The sequence below is a fragment of the Parasteatoda tepidariorum genome, chromosome 8 (assembly GCF_982258835.1).
Source record: "Parasteatoda tepidariorum strain Cologne lab strain chromosome 8, Ptep-v5.0, whole genome shotgun sequence".
NCBI classification, from domain to species: Eukaryota; Metazoa; Arthropoda; class Arachnida; order Araneae; family Theridiidae; genus Parasteatoda; species Parasteatoda tepidariorum.
The window spans coordinates 55,449,958-55,474,371 of record NC_141762.1 but is presented as its reverse complement, the minus strand read 5'-3'; the positions used below and the strand labels follow the sequence as shown (position 1 = coordinate 55,474,371).

Genomic DNA, 24,414 nt, shown 5'->3' with positions numbered 1-24,414 from the left:
TTTTCTGAAAAACTTAGAAGTAGGCTGGTATGTCACTGCGTTCTCACCAATGTTAGGGCCTAATTTCACTCATGAACTTTCATCCAAGACTACCGCAGCTCTGCTATGATAACTGAACTCTTTTCCGAACTTTTCTCTGAGTTTCGCTCCGAATTTTCATCATTTCAGTTCAGATCAATTTAATAAAGCCCCATTTTGGAACTGGTGCATATATAAATAATTCACATAGACATAAACGCCACGGCATGTTCAAACCTTCCAACATTTAACACTAGATTGCTCAAGGAAGTCATTCTGGCCTATTTTTTAACTGCTTTTTCATTTGCAAAAAATGTACAAATAATAATGCATAATTTTTTTTCAAAATTAAATTTTAAAAAAATTATTGTTAGCATTTACTAATTACTTGTTATATAACGGTAAATAATATAAAAATATAAAAAATTAATTAAAAAACTTTTCTTTACACATTAATTATTCTTTCACAATGCAGTTATTTTGACTGCTTTTTGTCAATATAGGTATATACTAAGTTTCAGTCTTTCTAGTGTTAATGTTTCAGAGAATTATTTTTTTTTCAGTAGTCGTAAACTAGAGCAAAAAAATAATTAAACAAATAGATTTATTATGCAACTTCTGTTAAAATTTAAGAATATGACGAATTTTTTAGCTGACCTTAGATATTTAATTTATGTCTAAACTAATTATATGCAGTGGTGTATAAGAAAATTTATTTCTAATTTATTAAAATATTAATACATTACTTTTTCTTTCACTAAGAAAAGGAATGTCTAAAATTATGGGATTTCTGCTATGGCTAATATGGGCAATGGGCAAGTAGCAAAAGCTGTTTCACTACTTCTCTATAAAACATCTCGCTCACCAAACACACAGCGCAAAAGCACTTTTCTCGAAATCATTTCGAACAAAGATTCAAAATCACAGATGCTCTATAACTTAAAGTGTCACATCAAAGAAACATAAATCACTTTCCGAGGTCACACTGAAAGAATATTAGAATATTGGGATCATTTGTTTAAGAAAAGAAAAACTAATAGCATTCTTTGAATTCAAAAAGAATTGTGGTCGATTCTTACAATTCTTATCTTCTTCCTTCAAGTAGATATCTAGATATTTTTCAAGGTCTAGGATCGAATTTTTTATTGCATAATTTATTTTTTTATATTTAGTGATCTAGATTCTTATAAAGTTCCTTCTATCCTCCAAGGTTAAGAAGCTCTATCAGAAAATAGACTGTCTGCTATGGGGCTATTCATAAGGGATGTCACTTTCCGAACTCCCTTCACACTTATCAACGCTATATTAAACTTATGCTAGCAGTTCAGAAACGCGTTTAGATAATATTTCAATTTTTATTTTTAAGTTTTACGTTTTCAAATATATTGATCAGTTGTGTGCTTATTTTGGTGAAAAACATAAAAAAAAGATATCAAGCAAACAATGTAAATAAATTTAATATACTCGATTTAAAAATTTTGATCAAATATTAAAATGTCACACATTGAGTTACTTCCTCCTTCTTCTTTGTCCCTCATTGCCGAACACCCTCCATTCTCTTCAAGCGTGGCATCATTTATGAATAGCCCTTATACAATACATGACTTAATATTTTATCTGAATGTACCTTTCGATGTATAAAATCCTTTACACAACTAGAGAATGTAATATGATGTACTATTTATAGATTATATGTTAGATTGATTTTGAAAACATTGGAAAAGTTGAAATGATTTTGTTGCTTTTTATTAGTTTTTTTTTTAAATACGAGTAAATATGTACTTAACGTCATTACAAATTACATTAAATATATAATTAATTAATATATAAATAATATATATAATTACAAAATAAATATCACAAGTTACAAATCTATTACAGCATTTTTTTGTCATAGGGTGTTCAAAAACATTATTTTTCGTTTATAATTTATTGTCTGTCCCTCAAACTTTTGAAAACTTTAAACTTCATTGATATATATGAGAAATCGCACGATCTAATAATTTCTAATAGTTACAAAATAATTCTCTCATTATTTCTGGATAAATCTGAAGAAATTTATTAGTATTGAAGTGTTTCCATTATTTTGTCCAACCTCTGTACATAATTCTTCGATATTTCGGAACTGAAAATGCCATTTTGAAAAACAACTTAGTTTACGAATCAAAACCACACCAGCCAATTTTTACTCTCATCAAAAAGTTTTTCCTAGTGGTAGTTAAATAACTAATGATGATTGACAATTACTTAGTTCACTCTTCCTCATCACCTAGTACACAGAGTTTGCATGCACCTGGAAATAATTAATAACTGAACTGGTATCAATTTTGTCATAAAGAAGAAGAAAATGTCTTAACAAATTGCTGACCGGCAACTTTTCTGAAAATAATCTTATGTGCCCGGCTATTGTTTTGAAAGCCGATGTAGAAGTAAAACAATATAAATAAACTTTAAAAATTTTTAATTTTTAATGCCGTATGATAAAAAGTATAACAATCACCTACGTGTAATGGTACACCTACTAACTATTCAAGTATTTTCGGAGTGCCTATCCTAGGCGGATATCTGCTCCTTCATCGAGTTTAGGTAACAGGAAGGGAATGGAGGTGCGGTACTTAACATTTGTTAAATTGCATACCTGCCAACTTTCACTCTTTGCGAGAATGGATTTTCAGAGTGGTTGTAAAACAATAAACGAAAAACAATCTGACTAAAAAATATAATTACATTTTTAACCCGTTGAAATTCGCTTGCTCAAGGATTATTATTTTTTCACATATTTATTGTAATTATTTATATGTAGTGGTGGTCAAACTCATTTATAATTATCATTATAATTCAAAAAGTTAATTAGAATAACCTGAGTATTGGTACCACTATAAATATGAAAATAAAATCTTCCGGAAAATCCGGAAGAGTTGGCAAGTATGAAATCGCATATAAATACAATTGGGAAATCAAATCTGGGTTAAGTATGTTATATATATGTCACAAAGTGTACAGAAGATGTTAATGGTACCCCTCAAGTTTTGCAAATAATTTCATAAAATTATAATAAATTGGTAGAGAATTAAATAGTAAAACTTGAAAAGTTAGGAAAATTACGCCCACTTTTTAAAATAGTCACCTCGAGATCACTGCTAACATGATTGCTATGACTCGTGACTGGTCATTAACGCTTGCCCACGAAAACATAGGTTCGTTAACTCGTGATCGGTCAGCAATGTGTTAACACTACCTTCCATTATCATAATAAAATTTTATACCCGCCACCTTCGGATCTACTTAAAGATTCGTCTACTTAGAGAAAATAAAATATTCTGGCTGCTGCAAACACAATAATATAAAAAAATTATGGTAGTATTACTACCACTTTTTTTATTTTTTTTCTTAGTGCGTATGAACTCTGTAATGCAATAAGATATAATTTTGAATCAGGCCTGAAAGCGAGACGGAAAAGAGGAAAAAACTGGTAGTAGAACCATTTCAGTAATAAATATTTTTCGAGAGGATTAAATCTGCTCATAACAATAAACAATTAATTCTTATTAATTTTTTGTCGGACTTGGACTAAAGTATTATTCAGAATACCTGTCTGCGAAGCGGACAATTGACTCTGTCAGACGTAATAAAGCAGGTTATGGTAAGAGAATGGCAAAGGTGGTAGCAGTCATAAGGCTAAATATTATGGATGGGGTATTATTTGGTCCGGGCGTCTCACTCCTTCATCTGATGATGTGATATAAAAATTGAGACTAAACGGCTTTGGCAAAGAAAATTATTCGTGTGTTGGCTGTGAAGCCTCTGTTAAATTACAGTCAAATCGGAGTATTTATTTGGTCTTTGCTTTTATTATCCAAAAACTGGTTACATGGGCCGCTCAGCGGCCCATATCCCATACATCATGAAAATTGATTAAAAACATAGTATAAAAACATTTTGTGATGAGCATTATGGTAGCAATTAAAAAAGGGGTTCAGACATTGTTAGGGGGATTTACAGTTGTAGGTTGTATTTACAAAATTAACAATTCTATTGAAAAATAATTCTTGTCAAATAGTACATTAAATATTAAGAAATTTTATTGAGTAAATATTAAGAATTTTTAAAGTTCTTTGAGAGTTCAGAGTTTTGATTATATTTTTCCTTCTGTTCGGTAAACACTATGACGATGCACAATAAATTGATGATTCACAGGATGCGTTGATAAGCTGATGATATTTACAATGATCGATGATTCTATGCACTATGCTATGTTTCAGATGATTTTTATGAAGTTTCGAAAAAGTGACATCAGATGAGATGGAACCAGGGAACTTTGTGACTGTAGGCGGTTTGCTTCTATTGATGATGGTGGTTTATTTGGTCTTGAACTGGTGTTTCTAACGAAGTGCCTGTCCGTGAAGCGGACAATTGACTCCGTCATATGAGCTTGAGCCCGTGGGCGCCTGTAATGGTGACAATTTATTAGGTCCAAAAGGAAGCAATTCAATATATAAATTGTATCCGATTAAAAAAATTGGTAGTTAGAGAAATTTTATTGTTCCCGAAAAAATCTAAAAATAAAATTTTTTTATTAACAGTTTTTACTCTTTTTCGTCTTGATATATATGGACTATCAGCCCTGCTTAAAATTGTTCAGATGTCAGCCTCGCTACCGATCCTGATATTTCCGGTCAAAAGTCCATCAACGATGTTGGAAGCCGAATTCGAGCAAAGTCGGACTCTTGCCTGACCCGTGGCATTCAAAGGTGATGCTCTACTGATGTCCTCTTCTCCCTTGTGATGCCGGTTATGTTGAATTGATGCTGATTATCCTGAACTTTACAAGGTGAGTGATACTGATTTTGATCTCGTCAGATTCTGGAGTCGGGAGAGATAATACTGTCAACTAGCCATTTTGATATCTGGATTTTGAGCCCGCCATTTTGTTTTTTCAAATCATGCCGTATCATAAAACAGCTCGTGGTAGAAAGGTCTCATTCTCTGTTCGTAATTCACCGTCGCATTGCAAAGAATCCACGTCATTAGAAGAAATCATTGCTATCTGTGGGATATCAAAAAAATACTTTCCACCAGTTGAACATGAACATATTGACGATCTCGTAGAGTTTTACACTCAGTTTGATACAGAGGAGCTGATTCGTTTAGATAAATTATTTAGCAAACTGCTCATTCAAATAAGATCAAGTTACCCTGGAGATTACGAATACTCATACTTCCTAAAACTGACAAATGCAGCTTATCACGTCAGATGGAAGAGGAAAATTCAAGCAAAAGAAAACAAGGAGATGAATAAAAAATCCATTCAAGTCGAATCAATAATGTCTGAAACTAATCCAAGCACTGGTGACATAACCATGGAAAATAAAGATGAAAACCTGAATACAACACCAATTACAGAAACTGACACGGACATCAATATTAACAATAATACAGAACCACCAGCAAAGAAAAGAAAGAAGAAGAAAAAGCAAAATGCAGTCAAAACAATTATAGATAACTCTACACTCATGTTTACAAACAGCTGTTCTTCTTCTAGCCAACATATCTCAACACATGACGTCACTATCTTGCCGACAACAAAACCTAAGGAGGATACCGACAAAGTACGGGATCCGCCCAGCAAACCCGAAATAACACCGCAAGTTAGATTTATTAAGGTTTTGGTTCGTGGCCTGCCTGTGGACTTTGATACAGATGCCATCAATACAGAATTACAGAAAAACAACGTTGAAACCTTTAAAATAGTGCAGTTTAAGAAGAGAATGGGAGAAGCCTATCGGCTCCTTCCACTCTTTCTCATAATCCTAACATCAACGACGAATCACCAAAGAATATTCGAAGTCAACAACATACAGCAGATTCCGATCAAAATCGAAAGATTTCGAGGAGGTCGAGGTCCTACACAATGTTACAACTGCCAAAATTATGGACATACGCAAAGCCACTGCAATGCGCCTGCAAGGTGTGTAAAATGCGCTGAAAACCACGGGTCTCATGAATGCAACAAAGATAGAATAAAACCTCCAAAATGCTGTAATTGTTACAAAAACTACACAGCCAACTATACTGGGTGCGAGACCCGCCCCAGCAGAAGGAGCCCTCGAGCAACATCAAATTCAACGCCTAAACTTGCTCACCGATTAGTGTCATTAATCAAAGAATTACAGGAATTGCTCAAAAATGAAGAAGTGCTACGTCTTCTGCGGGATATCATCGGGGAAACATCTTAATCACAGTGAGTTCTATTTTTATTTCCAAGACTCTCAAATTAAATGCACTGAACTTTTCACAGTATATTTTTACTTATGTTAAATTAAATTACATCAAATTTTATTTTCTGAAAATATAGCCAATTAATGCATATGTATTTATCAACTTATGCACGTTAAATTCTTTTGCAAATTCTATTGTATTTAAGGAACAATATTTCTCTAATAAAATATATTTACTGCATTTTCTCCAAATATGTTATTTTATCATGAATCAAGGTATAATTTATCTATATTCATCAATTACGTTTTTCATTTTTCAAAAATCAATTATTGTACATATCAAATCATGTTATATCTTCATTTTAAATTAAAGTCTACAATCAATATTTCTAATGTTATGTAAAAACGTCAATTTGTCATATTGAATTTTTCATTGTTTTATTATTTCACAAGCGAACGGCTTGATTTTTTTTATGGCTACCACAATGTATTCAAATTAACTTCAATGTATGTCATAATTAAATATGTGCTAGTTAAAATATAGAAATTTAATTAGTGAAATATGTATCAATTTATGTTAATATTTATTTATGTCAACTTACGTATATATATGTCAAATTATGTTTATATTTATATATGTCAACTTAGATTCGATGAATCAGATATTCAAATGTTATATTTACTCAAGCAAAGTGCTTGTTTTTCTATTAGCTACCACATCGACTGCTAAATTCAAAATGTTATTACTATAAATTTTCTGTAAATTTCTAGATGTATGGGATAGGGGCCGCTTAGAGGCCCAGGTGCCCAATTTTTGTAAATAAAAGTAAGTAAGTTAAAATTGTTCAGACTACACAGTGCCATCCCTAGTGATTTCTCACTGATTCATCGGTTCTGACATGACTCAAGGAGATAAGATAACGAGCCGATATTCGACACGTTTGTTTAAACTATTTCAATGTAATGGTATTTAAAATTATGTAAATCAATTTTTGCGATTGAGTTAATATAATTTATTATTTTTATTTGATTATTGTAATTTATAATCATTCAAACTTTTCAAAACAAGAATAAATGCAAAAATGTTTCTACCACATTAAATATAAAAAGAAAACCGAGCTGAAAATTTAGAATAATTCTTACATAAACAAAATTAATTTATTTTCGAAATTCCTTAATTAGAATATATTAAGAACTTAGTTAAATGTGAATAACAATATGATCATCTAATTTACTTTGTAGTTACAGCTGACGCTTGCCAGCTTTTATTGAGATTTAAGAGTAGATCCTGAGCCCAAGTCGTCAGAAAATTGAGTTTACAAGTAATATAAAATTTATATAATCTAGTGGTAGTTTTATATCCTTCTTTTTAATATTTGTTTTGTTTAATGACTGTTGATGATGATGTGGGGGGGATCTCTGCTGCTCGCTTTTATCCCCCTTGCATTGTTTAAGGAAAGATAATAATATAAAAAGGAATACTTAAATATATTAAAGAGCTTGTGTCAACCCAATATTAATGGAAACTACGAGAAATTTCGTGGGCCGGGATAGCTTAGTTGGTAGGGCGTAGGGCCCATGTCCTAGAGTTCGTGGGTTCGAACCCCGCCTACCGACGACTCTCCGTGTAGTAAAGTGACTGATGCTCGTTAAATCTGTCGAGTCGCAAAAGTCCTCCATGTTCCCATATCAAATCAATACCTCTGGTTATACTTGGATTGGAGATCGATCGCTCTCTGATTCAGGTCAAAATTACGATCGGTGGATGAATGAATGGATGTATGAATGGGTCCGCCCTATAAACGTGTGCACGTATGGTGTGGCAGAAGTCAAATTCTTGACCATAGATGGCCCCACTGGGAAAACAAGAACAATCGCACCCCCTCTGCCTAAACAGGCATACGTCAACAGCAACAACGAGAATTTTCGTAATGGTGGAAGGGCACAGGATTCACTACATATTGCTCATTTGGTGAAACAATGACGTAACTGATAATTAGAGTAATTATCAGTTACGTCATTGCTTCACCAAATGAGCGATATGAAAGAGAAGCTAAATAATTATTATTTCTGACTTTCTTTTTTTTTTTTTTGTTCAACATGCAGTTCAATGATTTTCAACTGAAACCATTCATTTGAAAGGGCAGTAAAAATGACAATTTAATGCCTTTTATCCTCTTTAAATGTAACAAAAAAAAGAGCAATACAATACTTGTTCAACTGTGTTTTTCAAACTAATTATTTTTATTGTAATGCTCTTTATGGGTCATTCTCACTGAAAAGGTATAAATAGACTAAAAAAAATTCTTAAATTAAAGTAATTAAAAAAGTGATAAAAGTTACATAAATGCCTTTATTTATTTTTGTTATATGTCCTTATAATAATGGTCAAGTTTTTTATTATTTTTTTACAAGATTTAAAATATTTTAAATTCTGCCTTGTCCACGGAGGAGACGTAATAGTCAACGGAGGAGACATTTTATGTTATAAAATATAAAATGTCAATGAAGACTAATTCATTAATTATTGGGTACAACTGATATGAGTTCAACATTAATAAGTAAATAATAAAATATTTTATTATTAGAGATAGAGCTACTTCCGATTAATCATGATGCTATGAAAGGAAACATCCATTTTTAACCTAGGTGTGCAATTTTTTAAGTAACTCTTACTGAATATTAATAAATTAAAATGTAAAGACTATTGAAATAAAAATTCAGACTCCACATGAAAGTTGAGTGGTGAGGGTACTCTTTTATGAATATTTTATGCAAGTTAAACATACTGTCATCCAAATGAAGTTTTTGTTTTTTCTCTTTTCTTCTTGTCATTGTTTCTTTTTTCCCTAGGCACAAACGGCTTGCTCTATCAATTTCTAGAAATTTAAGTACATTTAATCACGATTTTTCTGTTAAATCTTTTTCTGATAGAGATTTTAAAGTTTCTTGCTCTTTTTTTTCTTTTTTTTTTACTTTCTTCAAACAATATAGGGTTTTCTTTTAATTTCTGTCTAGCTTGTCTCATACTAAGTTTTTTCTGTTACCTTCTCTTTTGCATTTGAACATTTGATAGCTTTATTTCTTACATTTTGGTTTTGACATTTTTTTCCTAAAATTTGAAGAGAAAAAAATGTTAAACATCACAGAAATTATTTAGAAAAATTGCCAATATTTACTTCTCCGATAAGAAAAAATTAAACTTATTTTATTTTCTTTAAAAATACAAACAAATTAACACATTTGTTCCATTTTAAAAAATATCAATTAAAAGAAAATAGTGTTTTAATTATTAAAATTCTATTATGGTTATCTAACATATTATCTCTTCCATTGACTGTGTCTTCTCCTCCATGGACTTGTTATGTCCACGGAGGGGACGTCCAGACAAAAACTGGAGTCCGGAGACAAGTCCGGAGACAAAAACTAGTTCTTGAATTTTACTGATTTTTAATTTTAAAGTTACAAAAATGGGGCAGTTCTTTTTATTAAATATACTGTTTTTGCAATCTAAAATTCATCTATCAAGAATAAAATAATTTTCTCTTACCTTCTTTATGATGTCCACGGAGTATACGGTGAGAACTTTGCCAAACCACAGTTGAACACAACAATCCAAAACTGACAACAAAGAGAACAAAAATAACTGATAGTTAACATTAGAAAATGGAATGGTTACCTTTCCTAATAGCTGTCTTATAGGGATTTCGCATATGCTGCCCTTTATTGCATATTTACTGAACTATATTAATTGTCCATGGAGGGAGATTTCATTTTTGATGGACAAAGTTTACTAGTCATTTATTTTATAAAAACAATTTTCTTAAAAAAAATATCAAAGAAAAAGTTACTATAAACATTTAACTAGGTAAAACTACAAAAATCATTAAAATAACATTTAAATTGCCTAACAGCCATTAAAAAATATTTTGTGTCACAGACGTAGGGACGTCCACGGAGGGGATTTTGAAGTTATGTTTATTAAAAAATAAGAATGAAATATTAAATACATTTAGCCGAAATGCATATGATTTGTTAGTTAGAACTTTACGAAAAATGATGAGGAAAAATATTAAGAAATCTGCTGTATTTCCTAATATTTATTACTCAGGGACTTAAAAAATCACCTTTTTGTGAGAATGACCCTTATACTAAAAATATTACAATTATTCACTATATAATTTTATAAAGTTTTCTTAATTTTTCAATTGCAGTATAAATTTAAATCATATTTTGTCAATATTCTGAATATAATTGTATATGAAAGTTACTAAGGGGATCGAATTGTAATGAAATTTTTAGGAAACTCTACAAAAGTTTACTTTTATAAAAATGCGTTTTGTTTCTATTATTCCAACAGAAAGAATTAATTTTATGCTCAATTACCCGGCACGAGGGGTAATTACCAGGACGGCCGGATCTTTACTTTAACAGAGCCACACTTACTTACACATATACGCACATCCTCACATTCCTTTAACTCACTCCCCTTTTGTATGTACTCCCAAACTGTGAATACTGTAAATATTCATTAGCGTTTATTTTCCCATTGTACTTTAATTTTACCTTTTTTCATATACTTTTTAATTACTTGTAATTTTGTTATTACCTAATAATGGCAAAGTGCCACTTTTTCTTTCTTATCTTACGAACTCCATTTTGCTCCCCAAACTTTATTTTTGTCATGTTTGTTTCTTAGTCTAATTTCAGGATGAATGGGAAGAGGGCAGTAAGACCTCAGACTCCCAGTTCTACTACAACGAACGAAAGAACGAATTTTATGCTGTATGTATTACGTAATATATAGTACACAAAAAAAGTAGTAAAGAAGTTAAAGCATTTAGTTAACTATACTTCTGAACATTTTAAGTTAAGAAATCAGACAAAAAAACGTAATTCGCTGAATAATCATTCTTTTTTTTTTCGATTTCAAATCATCAAAATGTAGGGAATTTGCGAAATATGGTCACAATAGTTTTGTTAGGAAAATGGTTCAAAATTTGGGTCCCCAAATTACTCTAAGCGAATTGAAAAAAATTTTGTACTCAAATATAAAATTCATTAATTCAAAGATGATTCCATGCAAAAAAAAATAACGTTCAGTAAATATTTGTTATTTTCTGTTATAATTTTATTTAAAAATTTTTGAATTATAAGGTATACAATTTTCTATATCATTTTAAAGAATAAAATTTTACAAAACAAAATACAAATTTTTAGGAAAAATCGTTTGAATAGTTTCTGAAAAATAGTTTCTGAAATATAAGATTTTTTAAAATTCAATCTTCTGAAACTGCTAACTTAAAATATCAAATGGATTAATTTGTTGTTTCCTTCTCTTCTCAATTGAAAGAATTTGCATTATAATATATTTTATTTATTAAGTTCAAAGATTTATTTCTTATACTATACTCCATTTTGAATGTTCAGTTATAAAAATAAGATTATTAATCTTGATACTGCTAAATTAAAATATCAGATAGATTAATTTGTTTTACAATATTTAGGAAGACTCTAAAAAATGTTTAGGGAAACTCTAACTTAAGGCCCGACTCCCGAAAGTTTGACATTTATGCCCCTTGCTTTTATCTATTTATTTATTTGTCCTTATAAAATTTTCTTTTTCTTTTTCCTTGCTAAAACGTAGCAATTAAATGTTTCAAAAGCACTAAGCTTATTATATCAAAAATATTATGACTAACAGCTTGACATAAAAATAACCACTCGCCACATGGCGAGTCAACAAAATAAAGTAGCGATTGTCTTTTATAATTAATACAAGCCTGCAAACTTTCTACGCTTTTTGGAAACATTTCTTAAAGTAGTAACTAACTTCATGGTTTAATGTATTATTCTTTATTTTATAAGTTTAATTTAAAGTTGTTTTTCGCACTACGACTTGTAAATGATTGAAAATCTTATATTAAAAAAAAAACATTCTGTTACCGTCTTCTCGTGGTGAGACTTTTAAAAAGTTGGCAAAATTTCCAAAATTTCTGAACGCTTTAATTTTTAATTGATTACAACTTAATGCTATATTTTGCAAAATGCTTAGTAGTTGACAGTCCTGATTAATAACACCGACGAACAAATTTTGTGTTGCATTTGATACAAATACTTGACTTAGCGTGATTCGGATGTGGGGATTTCAAATCTGAAATTAGTTTTGCTATGAAACTACAGATTTTCTTTTTAAAAAATTACATTTACAGTCTCTTTTTGGTTGAAATGTAGAAATTTAAAAACGTAATGTGTAATAGAGGATTGGCGTACAGTGGCGCTCACGTACTTAAGGACATGTCTTTATGAGAAGTAAAATCCAAAATTTAATGTTCACGCATAAGTTTCTTGAATTGATAATTACGTATTGGAACAAATGATTTATTTTTAATATATTTTCAGAATGAGAATCATTTACCTAACTGCTATACTTAAATTATGAAACATTTTAGGAAAAATATGCATTCCGCATACTTAAAGGACAACAAAATAAATATTTCTTAATCGTTAATAAAATTAATAACAATGCAAAAAGTGTAACAAAAAATAATGATTTGGAGCTAGTATTTAGTCGGTAAGCCTTTTGTGGCAATTACTGCTTCACATCTACGAGGCATAAAATCTACTAATCTTTGACATCGCTCAGGAGTTAAAGTTGCCCAGCCTTCTTGGACACATTTCCATAAATCACCTAAATTTTTTGGTTTTTGCTGTTTCACATATTTATCCACATCTATCCACAGCATCTCGATCGGGTTGAGATCTGGTGATTGGGAAGGCCGCTGCAAAACCTCAATTTTCTTACTTGACTAGAAGGCCTTCGCAGTTTTGCTCGTGTGCTTTGGATCATTATCGGCTTGCATGATTGGTTTTCTTGAGCGAAGTTTCCTGTAATAAGGCAGAAAAACAGTCTTAATAATGTCCACATACACATGCTGATCCATGATGCCTTTGATTTTGCAAATTGGACCACATCCTGAACGTGTTATGACACCCCACACCATCACCGAGCCGCCTCCACCTTTTATAGTTGATTTTGTACACCGCACATTAAATTCTTCACCGACTCGACGGCTCACATAACTTTTGCCATCTGAGCCCATTCTTTTGAACTTCGACTCGTCTGTAAATATAGCTCGATTCCAGTCAGCCGATGTCCAGTTTCGGTGTCTTTTTGCAAAAGCTAATCGAGCTGCTATATTCTTCTTTGACAACAACGGTTTTTTCCTACATACTCAACCCATAAGCCGAAACTCATTTAAACGCCGTTTGATGGTATTATTGCTTACGTGCTTGCCTGTTAATTCAGCGAATTCTTTTCTGATGTCCGGGGCGGTTTTGTGACGATCAGCTTCAGAAATTCGATGAATAATTCGATCTTCTCGTTCGGTAGTTTTGCGAGGACGTAGGTTTCGGGATGCTTTTTCAATACTTTTGGTCACTTGAATAGATTTCAATGCTTGGAAAACTGCTGTTTTTGATAATTTTACCCACCTACCAATTTCTCTAATGCTTAAATCTTCTTTTCTCAGAGTATCTATTCGACATCTCTGTCTATTGCTAACATTTTTTCCTTTACTCATAATAATGTTGAAATTTGTACTAAAAAAAAAAGAAAAATAATACTAATATAATGTTCTAAAGCATCAAACTAAGATAATGTAGTAAATTACACTTACATTGATCGATAAATTAATTGTAATCATTCAATAACTCATGATTAGACAAACTGTCCTTAAGTACAAGAAACTTAACAAAATACTATATTTTTTAAATAAACTTTTATGAAACACTAGTGAACACGAATGAATAATTTGAGGATTGAAGTTCAACTAAGGTAGAATTCGTCATTATAGATATCTTGATCAAAACATAATATTTATCCAATATAATGACGCATTTATTTTGAAAACACAGTCCTTAAGTAAGTGAGCACCACTGTACATGTTGCTACCAACTTTTAAAAGAGTTAGGGCACATCTTCAGGATAAATATTAATATTGCATAGGAACACATGCAATTCGGAAATGTTGGTGTACGCGGCTAAGAGCTCTTCTTTATTGTGAACTATTTAGATGCACGTGAAGACACGATTCATAATAAGAAAGCCCCTAGCGGCGTATGAGGACATCTCCGGGCATGGGTCTCTATGCACTTTTAATTGTGACGATGTACCCTAAATCCCCTAAAAATTGGTTGCAACATTTGCACAATCCCCTGTTATACATAACTTTTTAAATTTTTACTGCGATAAAAAAATAGACTGTACTTTTAATTTTTAAGAAAAATTTATAGAGTAAGAGCGAAACTAATATCAACTTTGAGATCTCCACAACCGACGTAAGCTAAATCAAGTATCAAGTATTAAATTTGGAAATAAAACACAAAAATGTACTTTCTCTGAATAAACATATAACGTTTTTCACATATCCGTAAATGGAGTAAATTAAGATAACCATAAACTCATTCAAGAAAGCAATACCTAATTTTTCTCCGTTGCTAAGCAGCCAAGTTGTGACAATAAAAAAGAAGGAAATAACTCTACTAGTTCTTCACTGAATATTTTATAATTGCTCGGAAAGGTCATTTTATTAATAGTTAATGTTTCAAGGTAACAGATATTCATTTTTTGGGCTGATTTCTGACCAATTCTTTTTAATCTGTTTTATAAGTAAAATTTGAATCGATTAATAAGTTATTCATGATTTTCTAGGATTTTAGAATTTGAACACGTAATAAACGATAATAAAAACTTCATTAGTTTAAAAAAATGAAGATAGAAATAAAAGTGGACGTGTTTCAAGCGCGCAAAAATAGGCATCCGTTGTCAAGACTTGTCAAGTGAGAATGATTTCTGACGTGAATTTTTGAACACTCCAAACATCTTCTATCATCATCATCTAATTTTTAAAATCAATGAAGTTTTTATTATGTACGAACAAGTAAGCAACTTTCCAATATTTTTCTATTAGCATGGGGACTAAAACAAGCCCCTGTGATTTTTCAGTCAGTATTAACTTATCTAAATAATTATCTTTAACTATACTTTTTCAATGCGCATTAAAATGAATTCATAAATAAGAAAAAAGTTGAATAATGTTTAAATGATATGTTGTGCTATAAATTTATTACTTATTCTTATAAAGTTTTTTAATAAAAAAAATTTTTATAATCGTCAAAATATGATTATATAAATATTGTATTATTGTTTTTGAGAAAATAAATAAAGATATTATTATTTTATATTATTGAAGAATTGTTTCCTGTAAGACTTTATTCCTTTAAAAAAAAAATAGTTCGTTTATCCTCCTATGTATAAATGCCAATAGCATTAGCTGATTGCATTGCTCCAATTCTAATTTTAAATTACAACTTATCAATTAAAGAATATCTTTTTTCTATGCATTCGTTTTGATATATTTTTCTTATTTTTACGCCGAATTTCTCACCAATCATCACAATTACGTGTACGAATTCACTAAGAAGCTGATAGAAACGAGTCTTTTCAGACAATATAAAAAATTTCAAGGAGAGTATCAGGAAAAAAAACTTAATTAAAATCGTTTGGAGACGGAATGAAATAAAAAAAAGGGGGGACTACCCTTACGTTTTCTACAATTACTCCATATTCTTTGTGATAAAAAAAATTTAGTATTCATCCCGAGAGTAATTTATAGATCTTTAAAAAAGTATATAAGCCCTGTGCTTTAATTTAATTTCTACCACTTCTTTAAAGACAGGCTTGGTAGGACAAGAAAAAACTCTGTATCAATCATGAAGGTAAGTATCAATCATAATCATTCTAATCAATCATAATTCCGTATCAATAATAAATAATTTAAGTGTTTTTTGTCGGCAACTAGCCATTATCTTTTAAAAAATTCCAAAAATGCTTATGTTGGCAAACATGAGTAGATTATTAAAATCTTTAACCAAGTTAAACTTAATTTTGAAAAAATTATAAACTATTAAAAATTGATAGTAATAAACGATGAAAAATCACATTTTATAATGTTTTTCAATACTAGTGTATTTTAAAGTCAGCGGTTTCCGAATGGTGTTTCGCGGCACTTTTTTTAAAACCAGTTATGATTTTTAAAACATGGTATTAGATTTATAGCCAATTAATTATACACTATTTATAATATGTTTTTAATATTTTTTTTATAAAAAATTATTTAATTAAAATGCTTGTGAAGAAATTAAATTTTAAAAATGTTTTTTTTCTAATAAATAATAAATGAAGTTAGAATGTATATAAAAAAAAATTGCATCAGTATTTGATTGGAGCTCTACTAGTTAGGACTTTTTTTAGAGAGTTATGATTTTTAAAACCTGGTGTTTGAAGTATAGTCAGTTAGTTATCAGCTATTTCATTATTTCATTTACTCTTTCCATTGTTATATAAAAAAATAATTTTATTTAAATACTTGTGAAGAAGTTAAATTTAAAAAAGGGTTTTTTTTTTCAAAATAAAATAGATGAATTATGAATGTTCATGAAAAATTGCATCAGTTTTTTGCATCGAATTAAAATTACCAATATTCAACAATGAAGTACATATAAGTTAATTTTTGTCCTTTTCTGTTTTTGATTTTAACGGAAACCCTATTTCAGTTCATTCAATATCAACTTAGGCATGCATTATATTAAGTAGTCTAGATGCCTTTCCAGACCTGTAAATTTATCGGTCTGACTCGATTTTTAGACTAATATTGATAAAACGATATGAGGAAAAAATTTCACTCTTCATTCATTAGTGATAATATTTTCAAAACAATTAACAAAATATCGATCAATACAATTTTTAAAATAAATTAAGGGCGCCAAAAATTGCGCTACTTGTGACTTTAACAAACTGCTAGATATCGATTTTATCGAAAACAACAATATTTTAGCCCGTATTTGTAGCCAATATTTACAACAATATTAATTCCTTAGCGACTGCCTTCCCTCAAAACATTTCAATTTTCCTGGACAAACTTTGCACTCTGCACCGATGAAGCCCAGCTACGGGGGGAGGCGAGGGAGTGCTAAGGGAGTCCAACCCATTTGCAAATTTTGTAAATATTTTATGTCCCTTTTCTTTCATTACTGTATTATTATTGTATCAATTGCGACTTATTATAATATTTCACCCGGATTTCAATTTGCTTACACATTTGAACTATCTGATATTTAAGCCTAATGTTAAGCTCAGCACCCCCCTTCCCTTCCTCCAATTTTAATTCTACTGAGATGAAAGAGCAGATATCCTGAATTGGATGGGAACTCTGTAACATTTTGATTAGTTAGTTAGTTAGTTTAAAATAAATATTTATTAAGTTTCGAGATGCTACTAAAAGAAGGTCAAGTATTTAGGAGGGCACAATAAAAAATAATAAAAAATTGAGCACCGCCGCTTCAGTAAATACACTTAGATATACGAAATAGAAGAATTTAATTGTTATGTTAAATCTAATAATAAGAATCATTTGGCTTTTTTAAACCAAAATTCATTCCATTTTTTAAGTTTCTTCCAGTGCGTACAAACCGTTTGTTAAAAATAAAACATTAAATATTTTCTAGAACTGATATGTTTTTTTTTTTTAAATAAACTAAATTCTTCGAATGTTAATAAGAAATTGTAACACTTATGAAATTAGATGAAATAAAACAAGACAATTATACATGAAAATTCAAATTTTTTTTTCAATAGAGCTCTGTAATGTAATGTCGCAAATAAGTCATTAAGAAAAGTTTTAATTATCTCCAAAAAGTAAAGCTCCATATCGTAAACAATTTTCAAAATACTTAATATATTTTAATAATTCATAATTATATTATTATTTAACTGCATCCTATTTTATTTCTTACTTATAACTTATTTAAGAGATTTAAATAAAATATATTATAGGACATCTTACCACCTCCTCGGTCAGTGGAAAATGTTTTATGAAGTGGCAGTGAAATAATAAAATTATAATTAAAGTATAAAGAATTTTAATTAAGCGACTTCTTTGAACTTTAAACATACCAACATTTTAAAACATAAGTATCTAGTTAATAGATTTTATATATATATATGTTTAAATTATTTATTTGTTTTTACGGACGAAAGAATTTTTTTGAAATTTCAAAATCCAAAGTAAATACATTGAAACATAAATGTAACTATCAGTTGGAAAAAAACAAGTGGACAAGCATACGTATTGTAATATGACATGTCCTTGTACTCTTGAAATGTTTTTTTTCCCTATAAATTCTAGGAAATTAAAATAAGGAATAGCTAGCTACATTTTATTCTTTACATAACCTAGCCTTCAGAAAACATACGAATGCATAGACACAGAAATCAGGGCTGTTTGTGTCTGGAAAGGAGTAAAAACTGGCAGTAAAACCATTTCATAAGTATCTTGTTAACGGGGAAAGTAAAGAACCCTGTCTACTAGGACTTATTGAACGTTAAAAGGTATATACCAGACAATTTCCCCAGTTGTAAATAGGTGTTTATATGTCCTAATAACCAAAAGACCTGCCGGCTTTTACTCTTTTTGACCAAGTACTTCCCAATTGCTAAAGTAAGATTGATGAACTTAAAATAAAATTTTCACAATTGCTATGAGATATATTGATTTTCGCTTCTATAACTGGCTCTTATACATAAATAATTATTTGCATTCAATAGAAGTTAAAAACATAATAACCCTTTAATGGGCCCTTTACTTCTAGTAAAGGTAAATTAAAGTATTTTTGGAATTGAAATTGTTTTAAGAACAGTAATTGATATTAAAAAAAAACTCATTTAGTTTATAAAAATGCCATTTTTTTGGTGGTAAATATATTTAACATGACCTATTAGGAACTTACTGACTTTTATTTTTCTTTATTTATAAAATAAATTCCTTAAATGCTACTAACTTCAAAAGGAATTATGTATTTTATAACTTTTATACGTTTTTTAAAAGTGACAAATGGTTACCAATTTTATTCAAACTCATTTCAAGAAAGCTGAACTTATTGAAAAATGGAAACCTAAATTAAAAGTGGTAAAACGTGGTGGTAAGTATACTTACCACGGCCTTCAAAAGGGTTAAATTTATAAATTCAAGAATTGAAAAGAAATTTATTAGAATCATTGCCATTTATAAATATAAAAATAAAATACTACGGGCAACCCATAGCTGGCAGCTATGTATATATTCCTTGCGAATGCAAGCTGGAAATAAAATGATTCCACTGCCATTTTCTTCTGTTTTCCCTGACAGAGCTGTTTTTTCTTGTTTGTTGATGAAAATGTGTGCCTTAGATATCTGAAAGTTCTTTTCCTCATCTGAAAATTTTACTTTATGTTCTTTATGTTCGAAATATATCTTGATATCTATTTATTATTAGAAATATATCTCTTAGAATATATTAAGTTAGAGTTTTACTAGAAAGATATCAGAATTTTTTTTTCTTTTTTGTTTCTCATTTACACTGGCAAAAGCCAACAGTTTAAATACGTTAATAGCATGATGTAAATATAAAAAAAATATTGATTTTCAATACACTTACTATCAATGTAAGCTGAAAGTCGGTTTTAAGAAATATATTGAGAAATGCATTGAAAACGTGGGAAAATGATAGTTTTTACTGTATCAACTATTATTTTTCTAGCTGTGGTAAGTTTTTTTGAAAGATAATTAAATTTGTCTTAATACAATAGTAAAAAATCATATATGTATAACTCCTCTTTCCTCTGAAATTTAAAAAAACATCGCTAATTTTTAGGTATTCCTGGCATTTGCTGCATTGATAGTTGTTGCGGCAGCTCAAGTAGGAGTAAGTACATTATTTTTATTAAATTATTTCATAGTATAGGTATAGACATTTGTCATATTACACTGGTTGAGGGCAACATTTTTCTACTATTTCGAAAAACATAAACGGCTGTTACTGGTTGAAATGTAAAGAAGCGGTAGCCAAAGTTTCATCAAAACTAGCGCAAACTATAGCTACAACTTCAGTTTAATTCTTTTTCTTTAGAATTGAGTTAATGAAGAAGATCTAAGCTTCTCGCTTTTATCCTCTCTGTCTTCAAAGAGCTTAGATTAAGACTAGACAGTCGTCGTGACAATAGCTAAGAAAAGAAGGAAATTTCTTGCTGGGAGAGCAATGTGAAAAATCGCAAAAAAAAAGGGAAAAAAATACTGTTCTTCTCACTACTATGCTTTTCCTTAAGATTTTAGGGAATGGTAAACCCACTTATATCTAAGCAGAGATGCAAACTGCTCCATATTGGACAAAATATTTTTAAAAAAAAGATAGAAAATTACACAACTAAAATGTGTAGAATTTCGATTAATTTATTAACGTTACACTTATTACAGTAAAATGCGGCTGAACCAGAATAGTGGCGTATTACACAAGCCTTTGAATTATTCTGTTTTAAGATACTACTACTCGAAAATATTCAATGGCTGTCTGGTGCACGTTGGCATCTCTGTCTAGACAGAAAAAGTGGCCTTTATTAATGAAAAATTGCTATCTTGAATACATATATGTTTAAACAAATGGGATATTTTTTTTCTGTTATCTACCACTTTAAGTTTCAAAAAGTTATGAGCCTTATCTCAGATCCAATAATAACGTTTATATTTTTAATGCATTATGGTAGAGCGTGCTACTTTGTTCCTGCAAAATACATCCTAGCAATGAACCACTTGACAAACCACTTTTCTCTTTTCTGAAAAAGGTAATTGTCTCTCTTAAAGGGATGTTAGGCCCAAAAAGTTTAAAAACTGAGGTTTCTGTTACATAGAGGCATTTCACATGAGCTTTTGAATGTGTGGCAAAAAACTTTAAATCGAATTTCCAAAACAAAGAATTAATTATTAAAAGCATATATTTAATCACCACTAGAAATTTTTCAAAAGCGTAGAAATTTGCAAGTCCAACAAATATGGTACTTCTACTTCTTTGGAGGGCATAGGAACTATAAAACTCTAAGTAAACCTAATCTAGCTAGAAAAAAAATAAAGTTTAAATTAATCCAGTACCAGCCCTGTGTGGTTTATCTTTGATTCATCGGATCTAATATAATTCAAAGAGATCAGATAATGAATTGATTAATGGCTAAGTATATAGTCGAGTATATGGTTGGCACAAACATAAATATAGAAAAAATAGCAATATACGCTCACGGTCACAGGGCCTATCTAACCACGGCCTCTGATTTGTTGCTCCCCAGTTACAATATAAATTGGAAAAAAAAGGATATGTACAATATTTTCACTAACATATCAAAAAGTCATAGGTAATAACGAATTTGGGAGTTTTAAAAATTTTCTACGATCCCTAAAAGTTAGTATAATTTTTTATTTTTCCGTAATAGGAAAATTCTTGTTCGCCGATACGCATGGGTTAAGAGTTCAGGCCTTTACCAATCTAATAACTGCAGCCGTTGAGAAATAATTTTCTTAGTGGTAGCGACATTAACAGTTAGTCGTAATAAATCTTGAAGTTTAAATTTTAAAAAAAAAAAATTTTAAACTACCACAACAAATCAAACATTTTAAAAAGGCAAGTAGATAAGATCAATTAGATTGCCAATTATCACAACTTATGACTGCATCAAATTTAATACCAATCAATGCTTAAATATCAATTGTGCTTTTTATATTCACGAAAATTTCTGATTATTGCATAAATCATGACTTATATTAAATATCAAATCATGTTTAATTTATCAAGCAAATATGCTTGATCTTCTGTAATGCTACCTAAAGGCTGCATAATTCAAAATATTTTTTAATTCAACTTGTAAATACTTCATGATGAATGGGTTAGGGGCCGCTGCGCGGCCCAGGCACCCAGTTTTAGTTAAATAAAGAGAAAAAGAGATTGCCAATTACCTCGGGAGGAGGCGAGGCAGTCTGCCACAAAAACCTCTTCTCTCTCTTAAATTTCTTTATTTAAATCTCGCCATTTCATTTTAATTTTCATGCAGTAAATGTTACTGAACCCCAACCTTCACCATTCAATTGCGCTTCGGTGATTTATCATACATTCCCACTCAGATGAATTAGTTAGAGCCAGTAGCGGGACTGATGCTAATATAACTACAAGGTATGAGTAGTTTGCCAATTATACCCTTGGATGTCGTAATAGCATTGTTTTTCAGAAAACTCTTTCAAACTTATAATAGATTCATTACCACTTCGTAGAATCTCTCTCAACGACCGCACAAGTTGGCAGGTATGCTCGCATTTGAAACAAGGTCTTAAAAGTTGTTATTTAGTCTTTATTGTCAGTTTTATCGTGATATATCAATATATTGCTCTTAAAATATAAACTAATAGAAATGTTTGAAGAAATTTATTTTTCCTTCATATAAGCTACAAATGTCCTCTTAAATTAAAATAGGTTGTTTCTTCTTTATGTGCTCTTCAAGTTTTTGTTAGCTACGGGGGGTGGACACGCAAAATGAAGTAACTAAGTCATAACTTTTGGTTTCAGAAAAGAATGGTCTTGTTTTATGAGGACAGTTATGATCCCTGTTTTACTATGGTGAATACTAATGTCTTGGATCTCTTATCTAAATGCTTATAATGAAGCAAACTATCACTTTTCTCTTTTCGTAAAGATGAAAGTTACATTTGAAGAACTTTTATTAAATGAAGAGTTAAAAAAAATCGCGGATGCGTGAAGAGTGCCCTAATTACAAACAGTTATGGTTAATAGCCACGAACAAACTTCACTGCAATGAGATAACTTTACTCAGGGGCAGTGGCGAAGTTTTGAGGAAAGTTTGGGGGACAAAAACCCCTCCGAACCCCATTACATGATTAATTAACTATAGTACGGTATAACTAGATTAGGGTGTGGATATAAAAAAAGTTTTCATCATTCATATAATTTTAACGTGTAGAAAAAAAAAGAAAAAAGTTATAGAAAGATATAACCCGCTCGAACATACATTAAAACTACGTCTCTGCCACCTACATAATCCTACATGTTTATGTAGGTAACCCTAGTAAATGTTTCATAATTATTATAACTAACCTGATATTGTTGTCAACCACAACATGCAAACAAGGCTACCAACTTCCTACGCTTTATCGGAAAATTTTTCCTAGTGATGTTTTATTGCATGTTTCGTTGTTTTTAAATTTGTTTTCAACCACATCACTGGAATTAAGTGATTCAAAATTTCATATAAAACGTCTCATCCCTATTTCACATCCGAAACTCAAGCTGTTTAATATCAAACATAGTTGCCTTCAGTGGCTACTTATTCAAAAAATACATTATATTCGGCTGATAAACGTGAAAAAGTATGGGATTAAGTGTTTGAAGATGAAAAAAAGTAGTACATAATTCTTTGTTTTAATTAATTTCGATTGAAAATTTTAATTCCTTACAAATAAAAAATTTTGCTGCCAAAAAAGAGTCTTGTTTGTAATAAATAAAAAGCAAATATAACTCTGCTTAATCAATTTGCGTTTTTAGGTTTAGTAATTGTTTGGTAGTAAAGTGTGATGTCTTCGTGTTACAGTATTATCACAAATAACTCTATTTTTGAATATAGTTCGAAAACTTATAAAAATGATAGCATTCTGAAAATTTTTATGCGAAACATAGTTTACTAAACTTTATTTTTATTTAACTTTATTTTTTCAGGAACAAGTTGTCCCTATTCCTTATTCCTTCAACTACCTATCAGAAAGTGAAGATGGCGGTCGCAGTACTCATCAGGAAAGCAGCGATGGTTCAGGCAAAGTAACCGGTACCTACACAATCAACAACATTGAGGGACATTCTAGAGTAGTTGAATACGTTGCCGATGAAAACGGATTCAGAGCCATCGTGAAATCAAATGAACCAGGAACCACCAACCAAAATCCAGCCGATGTCACAGTTGAATCCTCTGCTCCTGAAGCAGCTGCAAGTCCAGTTTTCAATGCCGCTTTGCCAGCAGCCCCTGCCAGAGCCCCTGTAGCAACACCAGTAAGAAGGACTGGCGTCCGATACATTTTAGTTCCAGCCACCGATTAAATAATGGGACTAAATTCATTCTCGACTAGGAAACGTTTATTGGCCTTTTTCTTGATGGAAATAAAATTAATGTAAAGACAATCTATATAATTAGAAAAGAATTATTACTTTGTTGCGATTTTTTAGATTTAATAAACAAATTTTATTGCTTTAGAAATAA

General features: G+C 30.4%; 1 protein-coding gene across 1 annotated transcript; it reads left to right on the top strand.

Annotated features, from left to right (window-relative positions):
* Positions 1-15,861: 15,861 nt before the first annotated feature.
* Positions 15,862-24,414, top strand: LOC107436560 (cuticle protein 10.9). Its single transcript, XM_043049628.3, has 3 exons — positions 15,862-16,016; positions 19,989-20,039; positions 23,880-24,414. Exons 1-3 carry the CDS (start codon positions 16,011-16,013, stop codon positions 24,252-24,254), a joined length of 432 nt encoding a protein of 143 aa, XP_042905562.1. The 5' UTR covers positions 15,862-16,010; the 3' UTR covers positions 24,255-24,414.